The 18,273-nt window shown below is 62.2% G+C and overlaps 2 protein-coding genes across 2 annotated transcripts; both read right to left on the bottom strand.

Annotated features, from left to right (window-relative positions):
* Positions 1–3,021: 3,021 nt before the first annotated feature.
* LOC135329615 (uncharacterized) lies at positions 3,022–7,940 on the bottom strand. Its single transcript, XM_064518544.1, has 12 exons — positions 7,862–7,940; positions 7,585–7,646; positions 6,948–7,104; positions 6,399–6,634; positions 5,922–6,211; positions 5,361–5,473; positions 5,127–5,238; positions 4,710–4,842; positions 4,240–4,377; positions 3,697–3,776; positions 3,359–3,484; positions 3,022–3,125 (listed from the first exon to the last, which is right to left on the bottom strand). Exons 1-12 carry the CDS (start codon positions 7,938–7,940, stop codon positions 3,035–3,037), a joined length of 1,617 nt encoding a protein of 538 aa, XP_064374614.1. The 3' UTR covers positions 3,022–3,034.
* A 5,183-nt stretch (positions 7,941–13,123) lies between these two features.
* Positions 13,124–18,062, bottom strand: LOC135329614 (uncharacterized). Its single transcript, XM_064518543.1, has 11 exons — positions 17,984–18,062; positions 17,697–17,758; positions 17,060–17,216; positions 16,511–16,746; positions 15,473–15,890; positions 15,239–15,350; positions 14,822–14,954; positions 14,352–14,489; positions 13,799–13,878; positions 13,461–13,586; positions 13,124–13,227 (listed from the first exon to the last, which is right to left on the bottom strand). The coding sequence occupies exons 1-11, from the start codon at positions 18,060–18,062 to the stop codon at positions 13,137–13,139; spliced, it is 1,632 nt and encodes a 543-aa protein (XP_064374613.1). The 3' UTR covers positions 13,124–13,136.
* Between the last annotated feature and the right edge of the window lie 211 nt (positions 18,063–18,273).

Genomic DNA, 18,273 nt, shown 5'->3' with positions numbered 1-18,273 from the left:
CCAGCTCCTGCCTCCGAAGCATGCAGCCCTGAGGGCGATGGCTCCCATTCCGTGGCCCCAGAGAGAGAAAGGTGCCCCCATGCCGCCCCTGCAAGGTCCTCCCATGGCGTGCCAGACACCTTTCCTTCTCTCCTCCGGAAAAGAAGCTTTTGACGCTTCCACAGTTCACACAGCTAAGAAGACCAGCACCCTGTTTGTCACCAAGAAACAAAACAGGACAGTTTTCCTGTCCCCTCCTAAAAGGGAATAATTCTCTCCAAGGACCTCTGGCTTGCCTTCAGGATCCCTGCTGCCCCGCTCTGCCCCATAGGGGCCCCCTGGCTCACAGAAGTCTGGGACCACCCCTGCACCCAGCCTGCCTCCTCTTGCTAGTCTCTGTGTGCTCGCAGGCGGCCTGCTGTGGAAGGAAACGCCATTCGGCCTTGAGGAGCGTCAGTCAGAGATGTGGCTTTCCAGATCACTGTGAAGGGAAGGACTTGTTCACTTCTCAGCGTTGCTCTCTCAGCCTTCCGAGCTCCTTCCCTTGTGCTGCGAGCCCTAGGTCTGCACCCTGGGCTCGCTGCCTTTTCTCTCCTGTACGCCTAGCCCAAGTCTGCTGAACATGCCCGGGGCACGGCTTCAAATTACAGCAGTATTTCTTGAGAGAGCTCACCTGAAGCTGAGAGCCGCTGTGGAGCTGAGGCCTGATGGAGGCTGCCCTGGGATGTGGCTGTGCCCCCACAGCCCCTCCTCCTGCTCTGGGCCTGAGCATCCGGGATGGTCCCCACGGAGAGCCGTGGGGTTTAGTGGTGGTGGGCTGGGTTTCCCTCCGCCTGCCCTGAGCCCTGTGTGGGTTGCTCTGAGCCCCCAGGAGAATCCCTCTTCTCTAGGGCCTCACACCAAGGCCTTTGCAGACTTTTGTTCCAAAACATGGCCCGGCCCAGCCCGCCCTCCCCAGGAGCCCCGTGGCCCTGTGTGGGCTCAGGCAGTGGACTGAGGGGGCCGGGGGCATCTGGGCTGGGCCGCAAGTGAGGGTTGTGGTGTTTGGGGTGTTTCTGGATTTGGGGAAGGCTGCGGGGTTTTGAGGGGGGGGGATTGCCTGCAAGGGGTTTGGGAGCAGGGCACGCGGGCGGAGCCCAGCTTGTTCTCCCCAGCCACAGCCTGGCTGCAGCACCAAGGGGCCCAGCAGCAGCCTTTGGTCTCCACGTCAAGAGCCCACATTTGCAGCAGGACTCGTGGGCTCAGCCAAGCCAGCGGCTGGGTGCAGCCCCCTGCTCCCCACTTCTGGAGCATACCCGGCCCCCTTTCCAGAGGTCCCCAGCCCCCCAAGCCTTTCCCTCTCCTCCCCCATAGCCAGCTCAAAGGCTGGGCATGTGTCACCCCGCCAGGGCAGAGCGAGGAGGAGGAAGGGCAGCTTGGCGCAGACCAGCAGCATAGCAGCACCGACTACGACATTCTCCTCCGGACTGGGGAGAGCCGGGAGTCGGAGCCCCGGGAATTGCCCTGGGCCTGGGGGGTGGTGTCGGGCTCCGCTCCTGTCCTCTACAGCTCCCTCCCTCACAGCGATGGCCAAGCAGCAGCCCAGCCCCTTCAGTCGCACAGCAAATAGTTTTCTATGAAGAACAGCAGAGCTCTCATCATGACATTGATAGAGAAGGGATGGAATCCGTGCTCTTCAACTGCACCATCAAGAAGAGAGCAAGACAGGGTTCAAACTGAAGAGGGCAGAGCAGGGAAGATGTCTTGCCCGCACTGTGCTCTTCCGTAACTGGGAAGCATCTTGTTTGGAGCAGCGGAAGTTGCCACCAGGAAAGAGCCGCCAGACTGCCGCGGGATTCCCTCCCAGGAGTGCCAGCTTTGCTCTTAGCTACACAAGGCGGATTGGTTTCCGCTGCACAGGCACGCGCTTTCCCTGCGGGAACCTGCCTGGCTTTGCTCAAGAGCGTGAGCCTGACAGCGAGCCGAGCTCAGAGAGGCGGCCTGGCCCTGGGCGGGGGCTTTGGTTTTGCCCTTTGCAGGAGGTAAGAGAAGGGAGAAGCCTAGGCTGCGCGGCAAGAGAGGAGTCCTAACAGCGCAAGGTGTCAGGCCAAGGCAGCCCTGAGGCTAGCGAAGCGAGGCAGGAATCCAAGGTCTCAAGGCGAGGCCCAGAGGTGCTTTGGGCAGGGGCACAGTGTGGCCCAACAGTCCCCTCGCAGCCCTTGCTGGGACGGTTGAGCGAGGGTTGTGCAAAAGCTGCAGGATTCTGTTCCAAAAGTCATGGCCAGTGCCTCCCCACGAGGGCACGAGAGCCCTGCCCTGCTGAGCTCACGGGTGGGGCTCAAGAGGAGCACATCTATTCCGTGAGGGCCAGAGGAATTCCTGTGGGATCCTGCATAGGGTCTTTAATGGAGGGTCTCTTCCTGTCATTGCTTGTGCAGAGAAAGCCCTTGCAAGGCAGAGGCTGGGGACTGCGGCTGTGACCAGGCACCAGCTGTCTTCACTTTGCAGTCCCAAGTGGAGTTGAGCCCCTGGGAAGGCTCCCTTGCCCTTTGCTGACAGGTCTGTTGCTGGGAGCAAGCTGGTGGAGGGAGTGGTGGGAGTGCTGGGGGGAGCTCTGGCATTCCCGTGTGGTGCCTTGGCCCCGGTGGTGCCAGGGTCTGGCTGGGGGTCTGCCCAGCCTCGGGGTCTGTTCAGCCGCCACGCTGAGGGAGCAGGCTGCAGCCCATGCCAAGGAGTGGCTGCCGTCCCCCAGGGCCTGCCTGGAGGAGAGGTACCAGTGCTTTGGACCGGGACATGGTGAGCCAAAGACTTGGAGCTCGCGGAAGAGCTTGGCAGGATTTGGGCGGCTGAGTCACACACACTGTCCCCCCAAAACCTTTCCCTCGCCTCCTCTCTGGCGTGGCAGTCCCCAAGTCACCTGCTAGGGCATGGCCGGGGTGAGAGCTGCCCGGCAGAGGGGCTGCCCCACTCTCCTGGCTCCCGCCTGACCCTTTCCGTCCCCTCTGGAGCTGCCCTGCTGCCCCTTGCACTTTCACAGCCCACCAAGGAAAGGCTCACAGCAGCTCGGAAAGGCCCTTTATTTCCACGCATAAAAGCCATCTTGGTGGTAACTGCCCGGCACACGGTCCTGCTGCTCTCTCTTCTGGAGGTGGCGCATCACCAAAGCGCTGCGGGGTTCAGGAAGAGGATGTTGTGCCACTGGAGACGTTGCTGGAAATGTCATGGTGCACCCCCACCCCCCACCCCCTTGGAGTGGGCGGGATGTGTGAGGCCAGGCCAGGCTCCAAGGCTGCTTCTGTGCTTCTCCAGGTGGGGCTGGAGAAGACCCTCTTTCCCCAGGGCCATGGCAGGAAGGGCATTGCGGAAAGGGGGGAACGCGCCTGGGTTGCCAGGTATTTACCGGCGCCGCTCCTCCTCCACCATCAGCCTCTGTTGGTTTCTTTCCACCCTTTCCTTCCACCTGTCCCGAAGAACTTTGTAGGAAGTCAGAAGCTGCATGTTCTGCTTTGCTTGTGCGGACGCTTGCCTGCAATAGGAGTGGCAAAGTCCCGCTCCCGCTCTCCCGGGAGCCTTCCGGCCCCCCCAGCCCCTGCAAACCCACGTCGGCAGAAAGCCGGGGCTGTCGTAGGTTGTGTCCTGGAGCTGAGGGATTTGGGGTCCTGGCACCTGCAGGGGGGGTCAGAGCCCCTCGCCTGCGCCAGGCCCTGGCTCTGAGCTTGCGCGCCCACGCACGCTTACCGTTGGGGGGGCCTCCCCGGCATGTCAGTGTCTGGGCGACGACGCTGCTCGAGGGCGTATTGCAGCTCCACTAGTGTGATCTGTTTTGCAAGGAGAAGAAGAAGAAATGGTTTCAGCATGGAGGGCTGAATGGGCGAGACAGCACTGGGCTGCAGGGGAGGCACCTAGTCCTTGTAGAGCCAGACTCAGGCTACACAAGGAGCTGATACAGCGGAGCCCCTGCGGCTCTGCCGCCGGCACGTCTGGGGCCAAGGGGCTCAAGGCAGCTGCCCTCGAGAGCTGGTTTCTGGCTCGAAGGCAGGCACCGCAGGCAGAGGTTGCCCAGTGGGGAGGCATCCCCCGCCAGCTGCCCTCGCTGCAGCGCCTGGCTCCTTCTGGGCCCGCTTCTGGCTGCAGCCGTCTCCCTCCTCGGAAGGGGTGGGCCAGCTTGGGCGCAGCTCCTCGGAGGCAGCCGTCCGCCTGGGCCCTGGCTGCCTGCAAGGCTCCGCCGCCCTGGACGTGGGAAAGGCCCTTTTGCAGAGGGCCGTCAAAGGCATCCCGTACCTGGGCCTGACGCCGGGCCTCTTTCTCCAGTGCGGCCTGCTGTTCCTCCCACGATGCTTGGTGCTGCCTCTGCTCCTCTTTCAAGAGGGAGACGTGGGCAGCTCTTCCAAACCTCTGCGTGGGAGGGCAGGCTGCATCCTGCGGGGCCGCGGAAAGGCAAGAGTATTAGTCTTGTCTGTCTGGGCAGGGATTCTGGGCAGGGGCGTGTTGGCGCTGGCTTTCCACCCGCTCTCCCGCCCCTTGTCTTGAGCCTCGCCACCGTCACTCTTTTGCGGGATTTTCGGCAGAAGGCAGGCTGAAAAAGCTGTTGTACAAGCAGTGCCTAACTACGCCCAAAAGTAGCACCCAAAGAGGCCACCGACGGCTCCAGTGGCTACGTGCTGAGGGCCCTTTCCGGAGGGAGTCTCATAGGCCGGGGCTTTCCTACGAGTGGGTGAGATGCCAGGATTACCCAGAGCCCCATCACGCACCTGTGCTGCACCCCTGGGAGTGGCGCCGGCACGGCCACGCCGAGGTCCGGCGGGAGGGTGCGGGAGGTATTGCACGCCAACCTGCTTCCCCGGGGAGGTGCCCGGGATGGGGGCCGTCTGGTTCACAAGGGTCCTGAGGAGACACCACAGGGCGCGTTAGCACAAGGGCAGGAGGTGTTTGCTAAGAAGGATTTGCCTTCAGCTCCCCAAAAGGGCGTGACATGACCCTGGAGGAAAACAAGGGCAACGTGAGGCTCTCCCGCAAACTGGCGCATGCTTGGCATCCAGCAAGCAGGCAGCCTTTGCTGGACAAGTGTCAGGAGGCCTTTTGAGTCCCTGGGGCTGGCGTGTCCAAAGGGGACGTCTCCCCTGCGCAGGTCCCAGTGTGCCCCTCAGCCCTTCCGCCAAGGCTCTCACCTGGCAGCAGGCTTGCTCTCCATGCCTTGCCGCCTCGCGCCTTCCCCCCACTTTGGCAGCACGGGGAGAGAAAGCTCCTCGCGGTGCGGCAGGAACTTGCCAGGACGCCTCTCTGGAAGGAGGAAACAAGGAAGCTCTTGAGAGCAGCCGCTTGCGGAGTGCATTTTTACCTGGCTGCTGTCACCCAGCGTGGGACAGGGACCCAGCCGGGTCAGGAGGCATCTCTTCCCTGACCTTTGCTGCTCCTGACGGCCCCAAGCTCTTCTTCCAGCTCCTGCTCCTTCCCCTGTGGGCAGCCGGTGGGGGCAGCCTGGGCCTCCACGCTGCCTTGCACAGCAAGCTGAAACCTGGAAACCAAAAGACAAGCCAGCTTTGAAGGAAGGGCATTGTCTCCCCTTTGCAGCTTGCGGACACGGATCCTCCTCACTGCTGCCGGAGTCCTTCTTGCATCCCCCCTCCTCTGTGTCCGTGCACAGCTCTTTGGGAGCTGGTTTTTGGCACTCTCCCCCAAAAGACAGAAGGCGTAGCCTAAATGCCTCTCTGTGTGCAGTCCCTGCTCTCTGATGGGAAGGAGGGCAGGCTGGGCATGAGAAACGCAGTCACGGTTCCCGCTCACTCCAGGCAAAGACACGTGTGAGAAGCCCAAAGTGAGCTTTAGTGAAGCGGGAACCAGTCACTGTGTGAGTTATTCCCAACTCCATGCTGAGTGTCAAGCCCTGGCGGTGCACGGTGCCGAGCAGCAGCCGGGAAGCCGCCTGCTCGGTTAGCCAAGGGCTGCAAAGGAAAGGCACTCACCTCGGGAACACATGCAGAGGGCTAGGCCGGGTCCCCAGGGCAGCAGGTGTGCCGGAGATGGAGAGATCTATCGTAGGCAGTCTCTGCAATGTAACACAGACCCATTGGGAGGCTTCCAAGGCAGCTCTCGCCTTGCTGCTGAAGGCAGCAGAGCATTCTCCTGCCACAAGAGGAGGCCGCCTCTCCAAAGCCTCCTCTAAGCTCTCTGCCGAGAACATTAGCCCCTCATGCCGGTGCGGAGAAGCTGCACAGCAAAGAACAGAGCTCGGCTGATAACACTGCCAGGCTTTCTGTAGGGGCAAGGGGCAAGAAACTCAGGAGGCGCTCGCTCTCTTTGCTCCTGGAGAAGGCTGTGGGGGCAAGCACTGGGGAAGGCGTTTCAGTAGGCTGCCACGTCCCGGCTGGCCAACACACATCAGGTCGCTCGTCCTTCCATAGGATTCCCAAAGAAATCGCAGGGAAAGCGGAGCAACTTACACTGCAGGGGTCCGCCAGCCACCGGGTGCAGCGGGCATAAAAGCTCATGTGCACTTTGTCTTCCTGGCAAGTCAGAACGCCGACGTCCCTGAAGGCAAAGGCGACCTTCTCTTTGTTGCGCACGTGCGCAGAGAACAAGCGGATGGTCTCTTGCACGCAGTCTTCCACCACGCGCCTCGAGAAGGAGGTGGCCAGGGACAGCTGCCGGTACTTCAGCGGCTTGATCTTCACGTTGTCTACACGGGAGAGGAACAACACCACTGCCACAGCAGGCCAACTTTCCATTGTTGGGCCATCAAGAGAGGCGAGTGGCACGGAGGCAGTTGTTAGGGCAGTTCAAAAAGAGAGAGAGAGCCTGACTGTGTGCAAGCACTATTCTGTAGTACAAACGCCTAGAGAAAAGGTCCTTCTCGGAAAGAGCTCTCTGCGGGGCGATGGAGCTGGACATCCCTACTTCTGCCTGCCCCTCCCAAAGAGCAGGGAGCAGCCACCCCCTGCCCCACAGGTGATGTGGCAAGGGGAAGCAGAGGGTGGCCGCTGCCAACTCACCAGGCAGAGTCACTTTGGGACGCTGGAGCCTCTGCAGCCAGACCATGTCCATTTCCAGCTGGAACACAGGCCTTCGAACTGTCAGCACGTCGTCTTTGCCAGGGCGCAGTGGCTCCCGGACCGTGCAGAAGGTGCCGAGCCCCGCTAGCAGCACACCCTGCACACAGCAAAGACACAAAGGCCCACCAGGAAGGCTTTTGGCGAGGGAAAAAGTGCTGTTTGTCGGAGCGTGGGAACGCTGCTCTGTGCCCTCTCTGCTGCTGACGTGCAAGGGGCACTTGGGGAAGGCTTTAGAGAAGAGCCACGTTCTCCGCATTGTCCCTCACCCTCCTTGAGAGGTTCACTAACGTCCCTCAGCTAGAGAAGATCCCCGGGGTTTCCAGCAGCCCTGGCACAGAGCCCTGTCTCTCTGCGCGGTCTTTAGTGGGGGGCCGCAGGGAAGCTGGGAGCCCTGGGACGTGCCAGATGCTGTCTCACACTAGAGCTGCACGGGATTTCTCTCCCGGCTGGCCAAAAAGCTGCTGTGCAGCAGGCGGGCCAGGTGTGGTGTGCAGCTGTGGGGCTGGGGGAAGGAAGGCTTGCTCCCGGGCACCCAGGGCTCCCTGGACAGACAAAACCCTCCAGGACACCAGCCCACCTTGTCCTGCATCAGCTCTTCCAGGATGTAATTGGACACGGCGTCCCAAATAGCAATAATCTCTGGAAAGCAAGGGAAACACATGTCAGGCCCAGCCCTCTGGGACAGGGCACCCCTTTCCTCCCAGCCCAGCCCAGCCCAGCCCAGCCCAGCCCAGGCCAGGCTCTCGTGGCAGCCCCCAGCCGCCTGCAGCCACCCTCACAGCCCCGGCTCCACAGCTCTTTGGACAGCTAAGAGTCTCTGCGGCCCCTGGGGAAGCAGCTCCCCAAGCCCTTACCTTCGGTGGAGAGCTGCAGCAGCGTTGGGAACAAGGAGCTCTGCTCCAGGCTGATGGTCTCGGTCCAGCAGCCCTCCATCCCGCTTGCCCCTTGCCCTTAGCTCGCCTCGGCAGCCAGGGGAAAAGGACGTTCTCGTCGTCTCCTCGCCCCAGGCTCCTGTCCAACGGGCCCCTGCTCCTCTGCCTGACGGCGAGGGGCCCCCAGCGTGGCCCTGCTGCCTGCTGCCCGCTCTGCTTGCTGTGGAGCAGCTCCAAAGAACAGCGGTGAGCAGCACCCAGCCAGCGCCTGGGCCTCGCAGGGAAGTGCGGACACCGCCAGGGACCAGGGAGACCTCTGTGATGCGGCGCGTCCCACTGTGAGCTCAGCCTCACTGTGTCATCTCTGGGGGCTCATTAGGTCACGGGCACAGAGGTGCCCCAGCCAGGGGCCCCGCTGACCCAGACCCCGCCTCGTGGGCTGACTGCACGGCCCTGCCTCGGCCTGACCCTGTCACCACGGAGGTGCCTGGCTGGCCTGGGCTCAGGGCTGCCCCCCTCCCAATCCCGACCTGCCCTTCGCCCTCACCGGGGGCAGGTGGGACGCGCCCTGGAGGACCAGGCCCCTGCCCTGACGGCCCTGGCGTCTCCCCTGGCTCCCCGGCCCCCAGGCAGCCCCTGGCTCACGCTGAGCCCTGACACACGCAGCGTTGTTCATGGCTGGGGCCGTGCGGCACACACGTCTTGCCCGCAGGATAACCTCAGGCGGTTCATCCGAACAGAGGAGGCTGTAGGCAGCACCCATTTGGCACCTGGCCCCGATGCCCCCAGTGTGTCCTTGTCCTTTTCTTGCCGTGAAGCAGCGTGTTTTCGTGTAAATGGCCTTCTGCTCTACAGCAGAAATGAGGAACAGAGTTTCTCCGATTTCCTTCGACCTAGAGACTGCAATGGCAGTGCAAGTCAGCACAGAGGCGTTCAGCACAGCGTGCCGCGCCCTGACTAGACGTCAAGCCCATGCGGACCAGCGCAAGCTTCCCAGCATCCAAATGCCTCAACCAGCACCAAGAGATGGCAGACAAGTTCTGTTGGGCCCCTACGGAGGCCTTGGCATACCTATGCCGGCCCAGCAACAGCCGCCCCTCGGGGCTCCCTCCCTTTTCTCAAACTGACCCCGTGCCTGCTGACGCATCCCCACCAGAAAAAGGGGGCTGCTGCTCAGCTGGTGGCTGTGCGCTCCACTTCTGCAGGGAGAGGAAGCACAGAGGTGGAGTTCTTGTGGGGCTCAAGCAGCCGTGCCACGGCCAGCGCAGGGAGCCCGGTGTGCTTGGCTGCACACATGCTGGGGCCTGTGTGACACAAGACACGCTCTGCCTGTTGTGCTTGGGCTCTTGTCATCGCTTCCCCTGCGCTTCTGCTCCCCTCAGCCGCCAGGGGAAGGCCTCACCTCTTTGCTAAGACAGCTTCATGGCTCTGCGCCCTCAGCGGGCCATCTCAGGCCTCCAGAAACTTCCGTCCTTCCCTGGTCTCCACCCTTGGTTACTTCCCGCCATTGCCCCGCCGCCCCCGGGAGCTTGGTGGACTGCGGGAAGCATGAGGAGCTTCCTCTTGCCTCTGCTGCTGTGTACAGTCGCAGGGGAGCAGGAGGGATTGTGGCAGAGGAGATTTTCTTCCTGGAGGAGTGCTGCTAAGCATGAGACTGTCAAGGAGGGCACGATGAAACACAGGGTGTTTTAGGTCTTGGTTTTGAGCCTAATACAGAAAAAGGCCAGGGTTTCAGCCGTGTTCCTCCAGCGTATGCCCCGATAAATGTCTGCCTCCTCTGGGCAGCTGACCCTGTCCAAAACGGAGAAGGAACCCAGCCGCGGAGGCACAGCATCTTGTGGGTAGCCTGTTGCTGGCTGTTGCTGTGATTTGTGTCCTAGGACTAAGGGGGACGGGGGAGGGAGGGGTGTGGGGGAGGGAGATGCAGGTGTTGCCTTCACCTCTCCTTTCAGCCCTCAGCAACAGGAAGAGCCCACCTGAGCGCAGTCTCTGCGTCTCCTCTTGCAGCAGGAGAAGCCTGGTCTCCTTGCCCTGATGGGCATCTCTGCCCCTCTGTGGCATCGCCAGCTGGTTCCTGAGGCTGTGCCCGCAGGGGCGCCTGGCCAGAGGAGGGAGGAGGAGGCCGGGGGCAGGGGTGGGAACAACCCCCAGGAGCCGCCAAGCGGAAGGGGCCCGTTTTGGCTTGGGAGGGCAGGGGAAGGGACCTGCGTTATGGTCTGGCACGCCAGCTCCTGCCTCCGAAGCATGCAGCCCTGAGGGCGATGGCTCCCATTCCGTGGCCCCAGAGAGAGAAAGGTGCCCCCATGCCGCCCCTGCAAGGTCCTCCCATGGCGTGCCAGACACCTTTCCTTCTCTCCTCCGGAAAAGAAGCTTTTGACGCTTCCACAGTTCACACAGCTAAGAAGACCAGCACCCTGTTTGTCACCAAGAAACAAAACAGGACAGTTTTCCTGTCCCCTCCTAAAAGGGAATAATTCTCTCCAAGGACCTCTGGCTTGCCTTCAGGATCCCTGCTGCCCCGCTCTGCCCCATAGGGGCCCCCTGGCTCACAGAAGTCTGGGACCACCCCTGCACCCAGCCTGCCTCCTCTTGCTAGTCTCTGCGTGCTCGCAGGCGGCCTGCTGTGGAAGGAAACGCCATTCGGCCTTGAGGAGCGTCAGTCAGAGATGTGGCTTTCCAGATCACTGTGAAGGGAAGGACTTGTTCACTTCTCAGCGTTGCTCTCTCAGCCTTCCGAGCTCCTTCCCTGGTGCTGCGAGCCCTAGGTCTGCACCCTGGGCTCGCTGCCTTTTCTCTCCTGTACGCCTAGCCCAAGTCTGCTGAACATGCCCGGGGCACGGCTTCAAATTACAGCAGTATTTCTTGAGAGAGCTCACCTGAAGCTGAGAGCCGCTGTGGAGCTGAGGCCTGATGGAGGCTGCCCTGGGATGTGGCTGTGCCCCCACAGCCCCTCCTCCTGCTCTGGGCCTGAGCATCCGGGATGGTCCCCACGGAGAGCCGTGGGGTTTAGTGGTGGTGGGCTGGGTTTCCCTCCGCCTGCCCTGAGCCCTGTGTGGGTTGCTCTGAGCCCCCAGGAGAATCCCTCTTCTCTAGGGCCTCACACCAAGGCCTTTGCAGACTTTTGTTCCAAAACATGGCCCGGCCCAGCCCGCCCTCCCCAGGAGCCCCGTGGCCCTGTGTGGGCTCAGGCAGTGGACTGAGGGGGCCGGGGGCATCTGGGCTGGGCCGCAAGTGAGGGTTGTGGTGTTTGGGGTGTTTCTGGATTTGGGGAAGGCTGCGGGGTTTTGAGGGGGGGGGATTGCCTGCAAGGGGTTTGGGAGCAGGGCACGCGGGCGGAGCCCAGCTTGTTCTCCCCAGCCACAGCCTGGCTGCAGCACCAAGGGGCCCAGCAGCAGCCTTTGGTCTCCACGTCAAGAGCCCACATTTGCAGCAGGACTCGTGGGCTCAGCCAAGCCAGCGGCTGGGTGCAGCCCCCTGCTCCCCACTTCTGGAGCATACCCGGCCCCCTTCCAGAGGTCCCCAGCCCCCCAAGCCTTTCCCTCTCCTCCCCCATAGCCAGCTCAAAGGCTGGGCACGTGTCACCCCGCCAGGGCAGAGCGAGGAGGAGGAAGGGCAGCTTGGCGCAGACCAGCAGCATAGCAGCACCAACTACGGCATTCTCCTCCGGACTGGGGAGAGCCGGGAGTCGGAGCCCCGGGAATTGCCCTGGGCCTGGGGGGTGGTGTCGGGCTCCGCTCCTGTCCTCTACAGCTCCCTCCCTCACAGCGATGGCCAAGCAGCAGCCCAGCCCCTTCAGTCGCACAGCAAATAGTTTTCTATGAAGAACAGCAGAGCTCTCATCATGACATTGATAGAGAAGGGATGGAATCCGTGCTCTTCAACTGCACCATCAAGAAGAGAGCAAGACAGGGTTCAAACTGAAGAGGGCAGAGCAGGGAAGATGTCTTGCCCGCACTGTGCTCTTCCGTAACTGGGAAGCATCTTGTTTGGAGCAGCGGAAGTTGCCACCAGGAAAGAGCCGCCAGACTGCCGCGGGATTCCCTCCCAGGAGTGCCAGCTTTGCTCTTAGCTACACAAGGCGGATTGGTTTCCGCTGCACAGGCACGCGCTTTCCCTGCGGGAACCTGCCTGGCTTTGCTCAAGAGCGTGAGCCTGACAGCGAGCCGAGCTCAGAGAGGCGGCCTGGCCCTGGGCGGGGGCTTTGGTTTTGCCCTTTGCAGGAGGTAAGAGAAGGGAGAAGCCTAGGCTGCGCGGCAAGAGAGGAGTCCTAACAGCGCAAGGTGTCAGGCCAAGGCAGCCCTGAGGCTAGCGAGGCGAGGCAGGAATCCAAGGTCTCAAGGCGAGGCCCAGAGGTGCTTTGGGCAGGGGCACAGTGTGGCCCAACAGTCCCCTCGAAGCCCTTGCTGGGACGGTTGAGCGAGGGTTGTGCAAAAGCTGCAGGATTCTGTTCCAAAAGTCATGGCCAGTGCCTCCCCACGAGGGCACGAGAGCCCTGCCCTGCTGAGCTCACGGGTGGGGCTCAAGAGGAGCACATCTATTCCGTGAGGGCCAGAGGAATTCCTGTGGGATCCTGCATAGGGTCTTTAATGGAGGGTCTCTTCCTGTCATTGCTTGTGCAGAGAAAGCCCTTGCAAGGCAGAGGCTGGGGACTGCGGCTGTGACCAGGCACCAGCTGTCTTCACTTTGCAGTCCCAAGTGGAGTTGAGCCCCTGGGAAGGCTCCCTTGCCCTTTGCTGACAGGTCTGTTGCTGGGAGCAAGCTGGTGGAGGGAGTGGTGGGAGTGCTGGGGGGAGCTCTGGCATTCCCGTGTGGTGCCTTGGCCCCGGTGGTGCCAGGGTCTGGCTGGGGGTCTGCCCAGCCTCGGGGTCTGTTCAGCCGCCACGCTGAGGGAGCAGGCTGCGGCCCATGCCAAGGAGTGGCTGCCGTCCCCCAGGGCCTGCCTGGAGGAGAGGTACCAGTGCTTTGGACCGGGACATGGTGAGCCAAAGACTTGGAGCTCCCGGAAGAGCTTGGCAGGATTTGGGCGGCTGAGTCACACACACTGTCCCCCCAAAACCTTTCCCTCGCCTCCTCTCTGGCGTGGCAGTCCCCAAGTCACCTGCTAGGGCATGGCCGGGGTGAGAGCTGCCCGGCAGAGGGGCTGCCCCACTCTCCTGGCTCCCGCCTGACCCTTTCCGTCCCCTCTGGAGCTGCCCTGCTGCCCCTTGCACTTTCACAGCCCACCAAGGAAAGGCTCACAGCAGCTCGGAAAGGCCCTTTATTTCCACGCATAAAAGCCATCTTGGTGGTAACTGCCCGGCACACGGTCCTGCTGCTCTCTCTTCTGGAGGTGGCGCATCACCAAAGCGCTGCGGGGTTCAGGAAGAGGATGTTGTGCCACTGGAGACGTTGCTGGAAATGTCATGGTGCACCCCCACCCCCCACCCCCTTGGAGTGGGCGGGATGTGTGAGGCCAGGCCAGGCTCCAAGGCTGCTTCTGTGCTTCTCCAGGTGGGGCTGGAGAAGACCCTCTTTCCCCAGGGCCATGGCAGGAAGGGCATTGCGGAAAGGGGGGAACGCGCCTGGGTTGCCAGGTATTTACCGGCGCCGCTCCTCCTCCACCATCAGCCTCTGTTGGTTTCTTTCCACCCTTTCCTTCCACCTGTCCCGAAGAACTTTGTAGGAAGTCAGAAGCTGCATGTTCTGCTTTGCTTGTGCGGACGCTTGCCTGCAATAGGAGTGGCAAAGTCCCGCTCCCGCTCTCCCGGGAGCCTTCCGGCCCCCCCAGCCCCTGCAAACCCACGTCGGCAGAAAGCCGGGGCTGTCGTAGGTTGTGTCCTGGAGCTGAGGGATTTGGGGTCCTGGCACCTGCAGGGGGGGTCAGAGCCCCTCGCCTGCGCCAGGCCCTGGCTCTGAGCTTGCGCGCCCACGCACGCTTACCGTTGGGGGGGCCTCCCCGGCATGTCAGTGTCTGGGCGACGACGCTGCTCGAGGGCGTATTGCAGCTCCACTAGTGTGATCTGTTTTGCAAGGAGAAGAAGAAATGGTTTCAGCATGGAGGGGTGAATGGGCGAGACAGCACTGGGCTGCAGGGGAGGCACCTAGTCCTTGTAGAGCCAGACTCAGGCTACACAAGGAGCTGATACAATGGGCTACCAGAGCGGAGCCCCTGCGGCTCTGCCGCCGGCACGTCTGGGGCCAAGGGGCTCAAGGCAGCTGCCCCCGAGAGCTGGTTTCTGGCTCGAAGGCAGGCACCGCAGGCAGAGGTTGCCCAGTGGGGAGGCATCCCCCGCCAGCTGCCCTCGCTGCAGCGCCTGGCTCCTTCTGGGCCCGCTTCTGGCTGCAGCCGTCTCCCTCCTCGGAAGGGGTGGGCCAGCTTGGGCGCAGCTCCTCGGAGGCAGCCGTCCGCCTGGGCCCTGGCTGCCTGCAAGGCTCCGCCGCCCTGGACGTGGGAAAGGCCCTTTTGCAGAGGGCCCTCAAAGGCATCCCGTACCTGGGCCTGACGCCGGGCCTCTTTCTCCAGTGCGGCCTGCTGTTCCTCCCACGATGCTTGGTGCTGCCTCTGCTCCTCTTTCAAGAGGGAGACGTGGGCAGCTCTTCCAAACCTCTGCGTGGGAGGGCAGGCTGCATCCTGCGGGGCCGCGGAAAGGCAAGAGTATTAGTCTTGTCTGTCTGGGCAGGGATTCTGGGCAGGGGCGTGTTGGCGCTGGCTTTCCACCCGCTCTCCCGCCCCTTGTCTTGAGCCTCGCCACCGTCACTCTTTTGCGGGATTTTCGGCAGAAGGCAGGCTGAAAAAGCTGTTGTACAAGCAGTGCCTAACTACGCCCAAAAGTAGCACCCAAAGAGGCCACCGACGGCTCCAGTGGCTACGTGCTGAGGGCCCTTTCCGGAGGGAGTCTCATAGGCCGGGGCTTTCCTACGAGTGGGTGAGATGCCAGGATTACCCAGAGCCCCATCACGCACCTGTGCTGCACCCCTGGGAGTGGCGCCGGCACGGCCACGCCGAGGTCCGGCGGGAGGGTGCGGGAGGTATTGCACGCCAACCTGCTTCCCCGGGGAGGTGCCCGGGATGGGGGCCGTCTGGTTCACAAGGGTCCTGAGGAGACACCACAGGGCGCGTTAGCACAAGGGCAGGAGGTGTTTGCTAAGAAGGATTTGCCTTCAGCTCCCCAAAAGGGCGTGACATGACCCTGGAGGAAAACAAGGGCAACGTGAGGCTCTCCCGCAAACTGGCACATGCTTGGCATCCAGCAAGCAGGCAGCCTTTGCTGGACAAGTGTCAGGAGGCCTTTTGAGTCCCTGGGGCTGGCGTGTCCAAAGGGGACGTCTCCCCTGCGCAGGTCCCAGTGTGCCCCTCAGCCCTTCCGCCAAGGCTCTCACCTGGCAGCAGGCTTGCTCTCCATGCCTTGCTGCCTCGCGCCTTCCCCCCACTTTGGCAGCACGGGGAGAGAAAGCTCCTCGCGGTGCGGCAGGAGCTTGCCAGGACGCCTCTCTGGAAGGAGGAAACAAGGAAGCTCTTGAGAGCAGCCGCTTGCGGAGTGCATTTTTACCTGGCTGCTGTCACCCAGCGTGGGACAGGGACCCAGCCGGGTCAGGAGGCATCTCTTCCCTGACCTTTGCTGCTCCTGACGGCCCCAAGCTCTTCTTCCAGCTCCTGCTCCTTCTCCTGTGGGCAGCCGGCGGGGGCAGCCTGGGCCTCCACGCTGCCTTGCACAGCGAGCTGAAACCTGGAAACCAAAAGACAAGCCAGCTTTGAAGGAAGGGCATTGTCTCCCCTTTGCAGCTTGCGGACACGGATCCTCCTCACTGCTGCCGGAGTCCTTCTTGCATCCCCCCTCCTCTGTGTCCGTGCACAGCTCTTTGGGAGCTGGTTTTTGGCACTCTCCCCCAAAAGACAGAAGGCGTAGCCTAAATGCCTCTCTGTGTGCAGTCCCTGCTCTCTGATGGGAAGGAGGGCAGGCTGGGCATGAGAAACGCAGTCACGGTTCCCGCTCACTCCAGGCAAAGACACGTGTGAGAAGCCCCAAGTGAGCTTTAGTGAAGCGGGAACCAGTCACTGTGTGAGTTATTCCCAACTCCATGCTGAGTGTCAAGCCCTGGCGGTGCACGGTGCCGAGCAGCAGCCGGGAAGCCGCCTGCTCGGTTAGCCAAGGGCTGCAAAGGAAAGGCACTCACCTCGGGAACACATGCAGAGGGCTAGGCCGGGTCCCCAGGGCAGCAGGTGTGCCGGAGATGGAGAGATCTATCGTAGGCAGTCTCTGCAATGTAACACAGACCCATTGGGAGGCTTCCAAGGCAGCTCTCGCCTTGCTGCTGAAGGCAGCAGAGCATTCTCCTGCCACAAGAGGAGGCCGCCTCTCCAAAGCCTCCTCTAAGCTCTCTGCCGAGAACATTAGCCCCTCATGCCGGTGCGGAGAAGCTGCACAGCAAAGAACAGAGCTCGGCTGATAACACTGCCAGGCTTTCTGTAGGGGCAAGGGGCAAGAAACTCAGGAGGCGCTCGCTCTCTTTGCTCCTGGAGAAGGCTGTGGGGGCAAGCACTGGGGAAGGCGTTTCAGTAGGCTGCCACGTCCCGGCTGGCCAACACACATCAGGTCGCTCGTCCTTCCATAGGATTCCCAAAGAAATCGCAGGGAAAGCGGAGCAACTTACACTGCAGGGGTCCGCCAGCCACCGGGTGCAGCGGGCATAAAAGCTCATGTGCACTTTGTCTTCCTGGCAAGTCAGAACGCCGACGTCCCTGAAGGCAAAGGCGACCTTCTCTTTGTTGCGCACGTGCGCAGAGAACAAGCGGATGGTCTCTTGCACGCAGTCTTCCACCACGCGCCTCGAGAAGGAGGTGGCCAGGGACAGCTGCCGGTACTTCAGCGGCTTGATCTTCACGTTGTCTACACGGGAGAGGAACAACACCACTGCCACAGCAGGCCAACTTTCCATTGTTGGGCCATCAAGAGAGGCGAGTGGCACGGAGGCAGTTGTTAGGGCAGTTCAAAAAGAGAGAGAGAGCCTGACTGTGTGCAAGCACTATTCTGTAGTACAAACGCCTAGAGAAAAGGTCCTTCTCGGAAAGAGCTCTCTGCGGGGCGATGGAGCTGGACATCCCTACTTCTGCCTGCCCCTCCCAAAGAGCAGGGAGCAGCCACCCCCTGCCCCACAGGTGATGTGGCAAGGGGAAGCAGAGGGTGGCCGCTGCCAACTCACCAGGCAGAGTCACTTTGGGATGCTGGAGCCTCTGCAGCCAGACCATGTCCATTTCCAGCTGGAACACAGGCCTTCGAACTGTCACCACGTTGTCTTTGCCAGGGCGCAGTGGCTCCCGGACCGTGCAGAAGGTGCCGAGCCCCGCTAGCAGCACACCCTGCACACAGCAAAGACACAAAGGCCCACCAGGAAGGCTTTTGGCGAGGGAAAAAGTGCTGTTTGTCGGAGCGTGGGAACGCTGCTCTGTGCCCTCTCTGCTGCTGACGTGCAAGGGGCACTTGGGGAAGGCTTTAGAGAAGAGCCACGTTCTCTGCATTGTCCCTCACCCTCCTTGAGAGGTTCACTAACGTCCCTCAGCTAGAGAAGATCCCCGGGGTTTCCAGCAGCCCTGGCACAGAGCCCTGTCTCTCTGCGCGGTCTTTTGTGGGGGGCCGCAGGGAAGCGGGGAGCCCTGGGACGTGCCAGACGCTGTCTCACACTAGAGCTGCACGGGGTTTCTCTCCCGGCTGGCCAAAAAGCTGCTGTGCAGCAGGCGGGCCAGGTGTGGTGTGCAGCTGTGGGGCTGGGGGAAGGAAGGCTTGCTCCCGGGCACCCAGGGCTCCCTGGACAGACAAAACCCTCCAGGACACCAGCCCACCTTGTCCTGCATCAGCTCTTCCAGGATGTAATTGGACACGGCGTCCCAAATAGCAATAATCTCTGGAAAGCAAGGGAAACACATGTCAGGCCCAGCCCTCTGGGACAGGGCACCCCTTTCCTCCCAGCCCAGCCCAGCCCAGCCCAGCCCAGCCCAGGCCAGCCCAGGCCAGGCTCTCGTGGCAGCCCCCAGCCGCCTGCAGCCACCCTCACAGCCCCAGCTCCACAGCTCTTTGGACAGCTAAGAGTCTCTGCGGCCCCTGGGGAAGCAGCTCCCCAAGCCCTTACCTTCGGTGGAGAGCTGCAGCAGCGTTGGGAACAAGGAGCTCTGCTCTGGGCTGATGGCCTCGGTCCAGGAGCCCTCCATCCCGCTTGCCCCTTGCCCTTAGCTCGCCTCGGCAGCCAGGGGAAAAGGACGCTCTCGTCGTCTCCTCGCCCCAGGCTCCTGTCCAACGGGCCCCTGCTCCTCTGCCTGACGGCGAGGGGCCCCCAGCGTGGCCCTGCTGCCTGCTGCCCGCTCTGCTTGCTGCGGAGCAGCTCCAAAGAACAGCGGTGAGCAGCACCCAGCCAGCGCCTGG

The sequence above is a fragment of the Dromaius novaehollandiae genome, chromosome 12 (genome assembly GCF_036370855.1).
Source record: "Dromaius novaehollandiae isolate bDroNov1 chromosome 12, bDroNov1.hap1, whole genome shotgun sequence".
In the NCBI taxonomy this organism is placed as follows: domain Eukaryota; kingdom Metazoa; phylum Chordata; class Aves; order Casuariiformes; family Dromaiidae; genus Dromaius; species Dromaius novaehollandiae.
Note: the sequence above shows the minus strand (reverse complement) of the source record. Positions and strands in the feature narration are given on the sequence as shown.

What these genes read in the sequence shown, in the direction of transcription:
- LOC135329614 (XM_064518543.1), bottom strand. Translation starts at nt 18,062, where the DNA reads ATGGAGGGCTCCTGGACCGAGGCCATCAGCCCAGAGCAGAGCTCCTTG. An exon ending in GAGAGCAAGCCTGCTGCCAG is followed by an intron (nt 14,955 to 15,238) that starts GTGAGAGCCTTG and finishes GTGTCTCCTCAG; the next exon opens with GACCCTTGTGAACCAGACGG. An exon ending in GTGGAGGAGGAGCGGCGCCG is followed by an intron (nt 13,228 to 13,460) that starts GTAAATACCTGG and finishes TGAACCCCGCAG; the next exon opens with CGCTTTGGTGATGCGCCACC.
- LOC135329615 (XM_064518544.1), bottom strand. Translation starts at nt 7,940, where the DNA reads ATGGAGGGCTGCTGGACCGAGACCATCAGCCTGGAGCAGAGCTCCTTG. An exon ending in AAGAGCTGATGCAGGACAAG is followed by an intron (nt 7,105 to 7,584) that starts GTGGGCTGGTGT and finishes TGCTGTGTGCAG; the next exon opens with GGTGTGCTGCTAGCGGGGCT. An exon ending in CCTCTGCATGTGTTCCCGAG is followed by an intron (nt 5,474 to 5,921) that starts GTGAGTGCCTTT and finishes TTTGGTTTCCAG; the next exon opens with GTTTCAGCTTGCTGTGCAAG.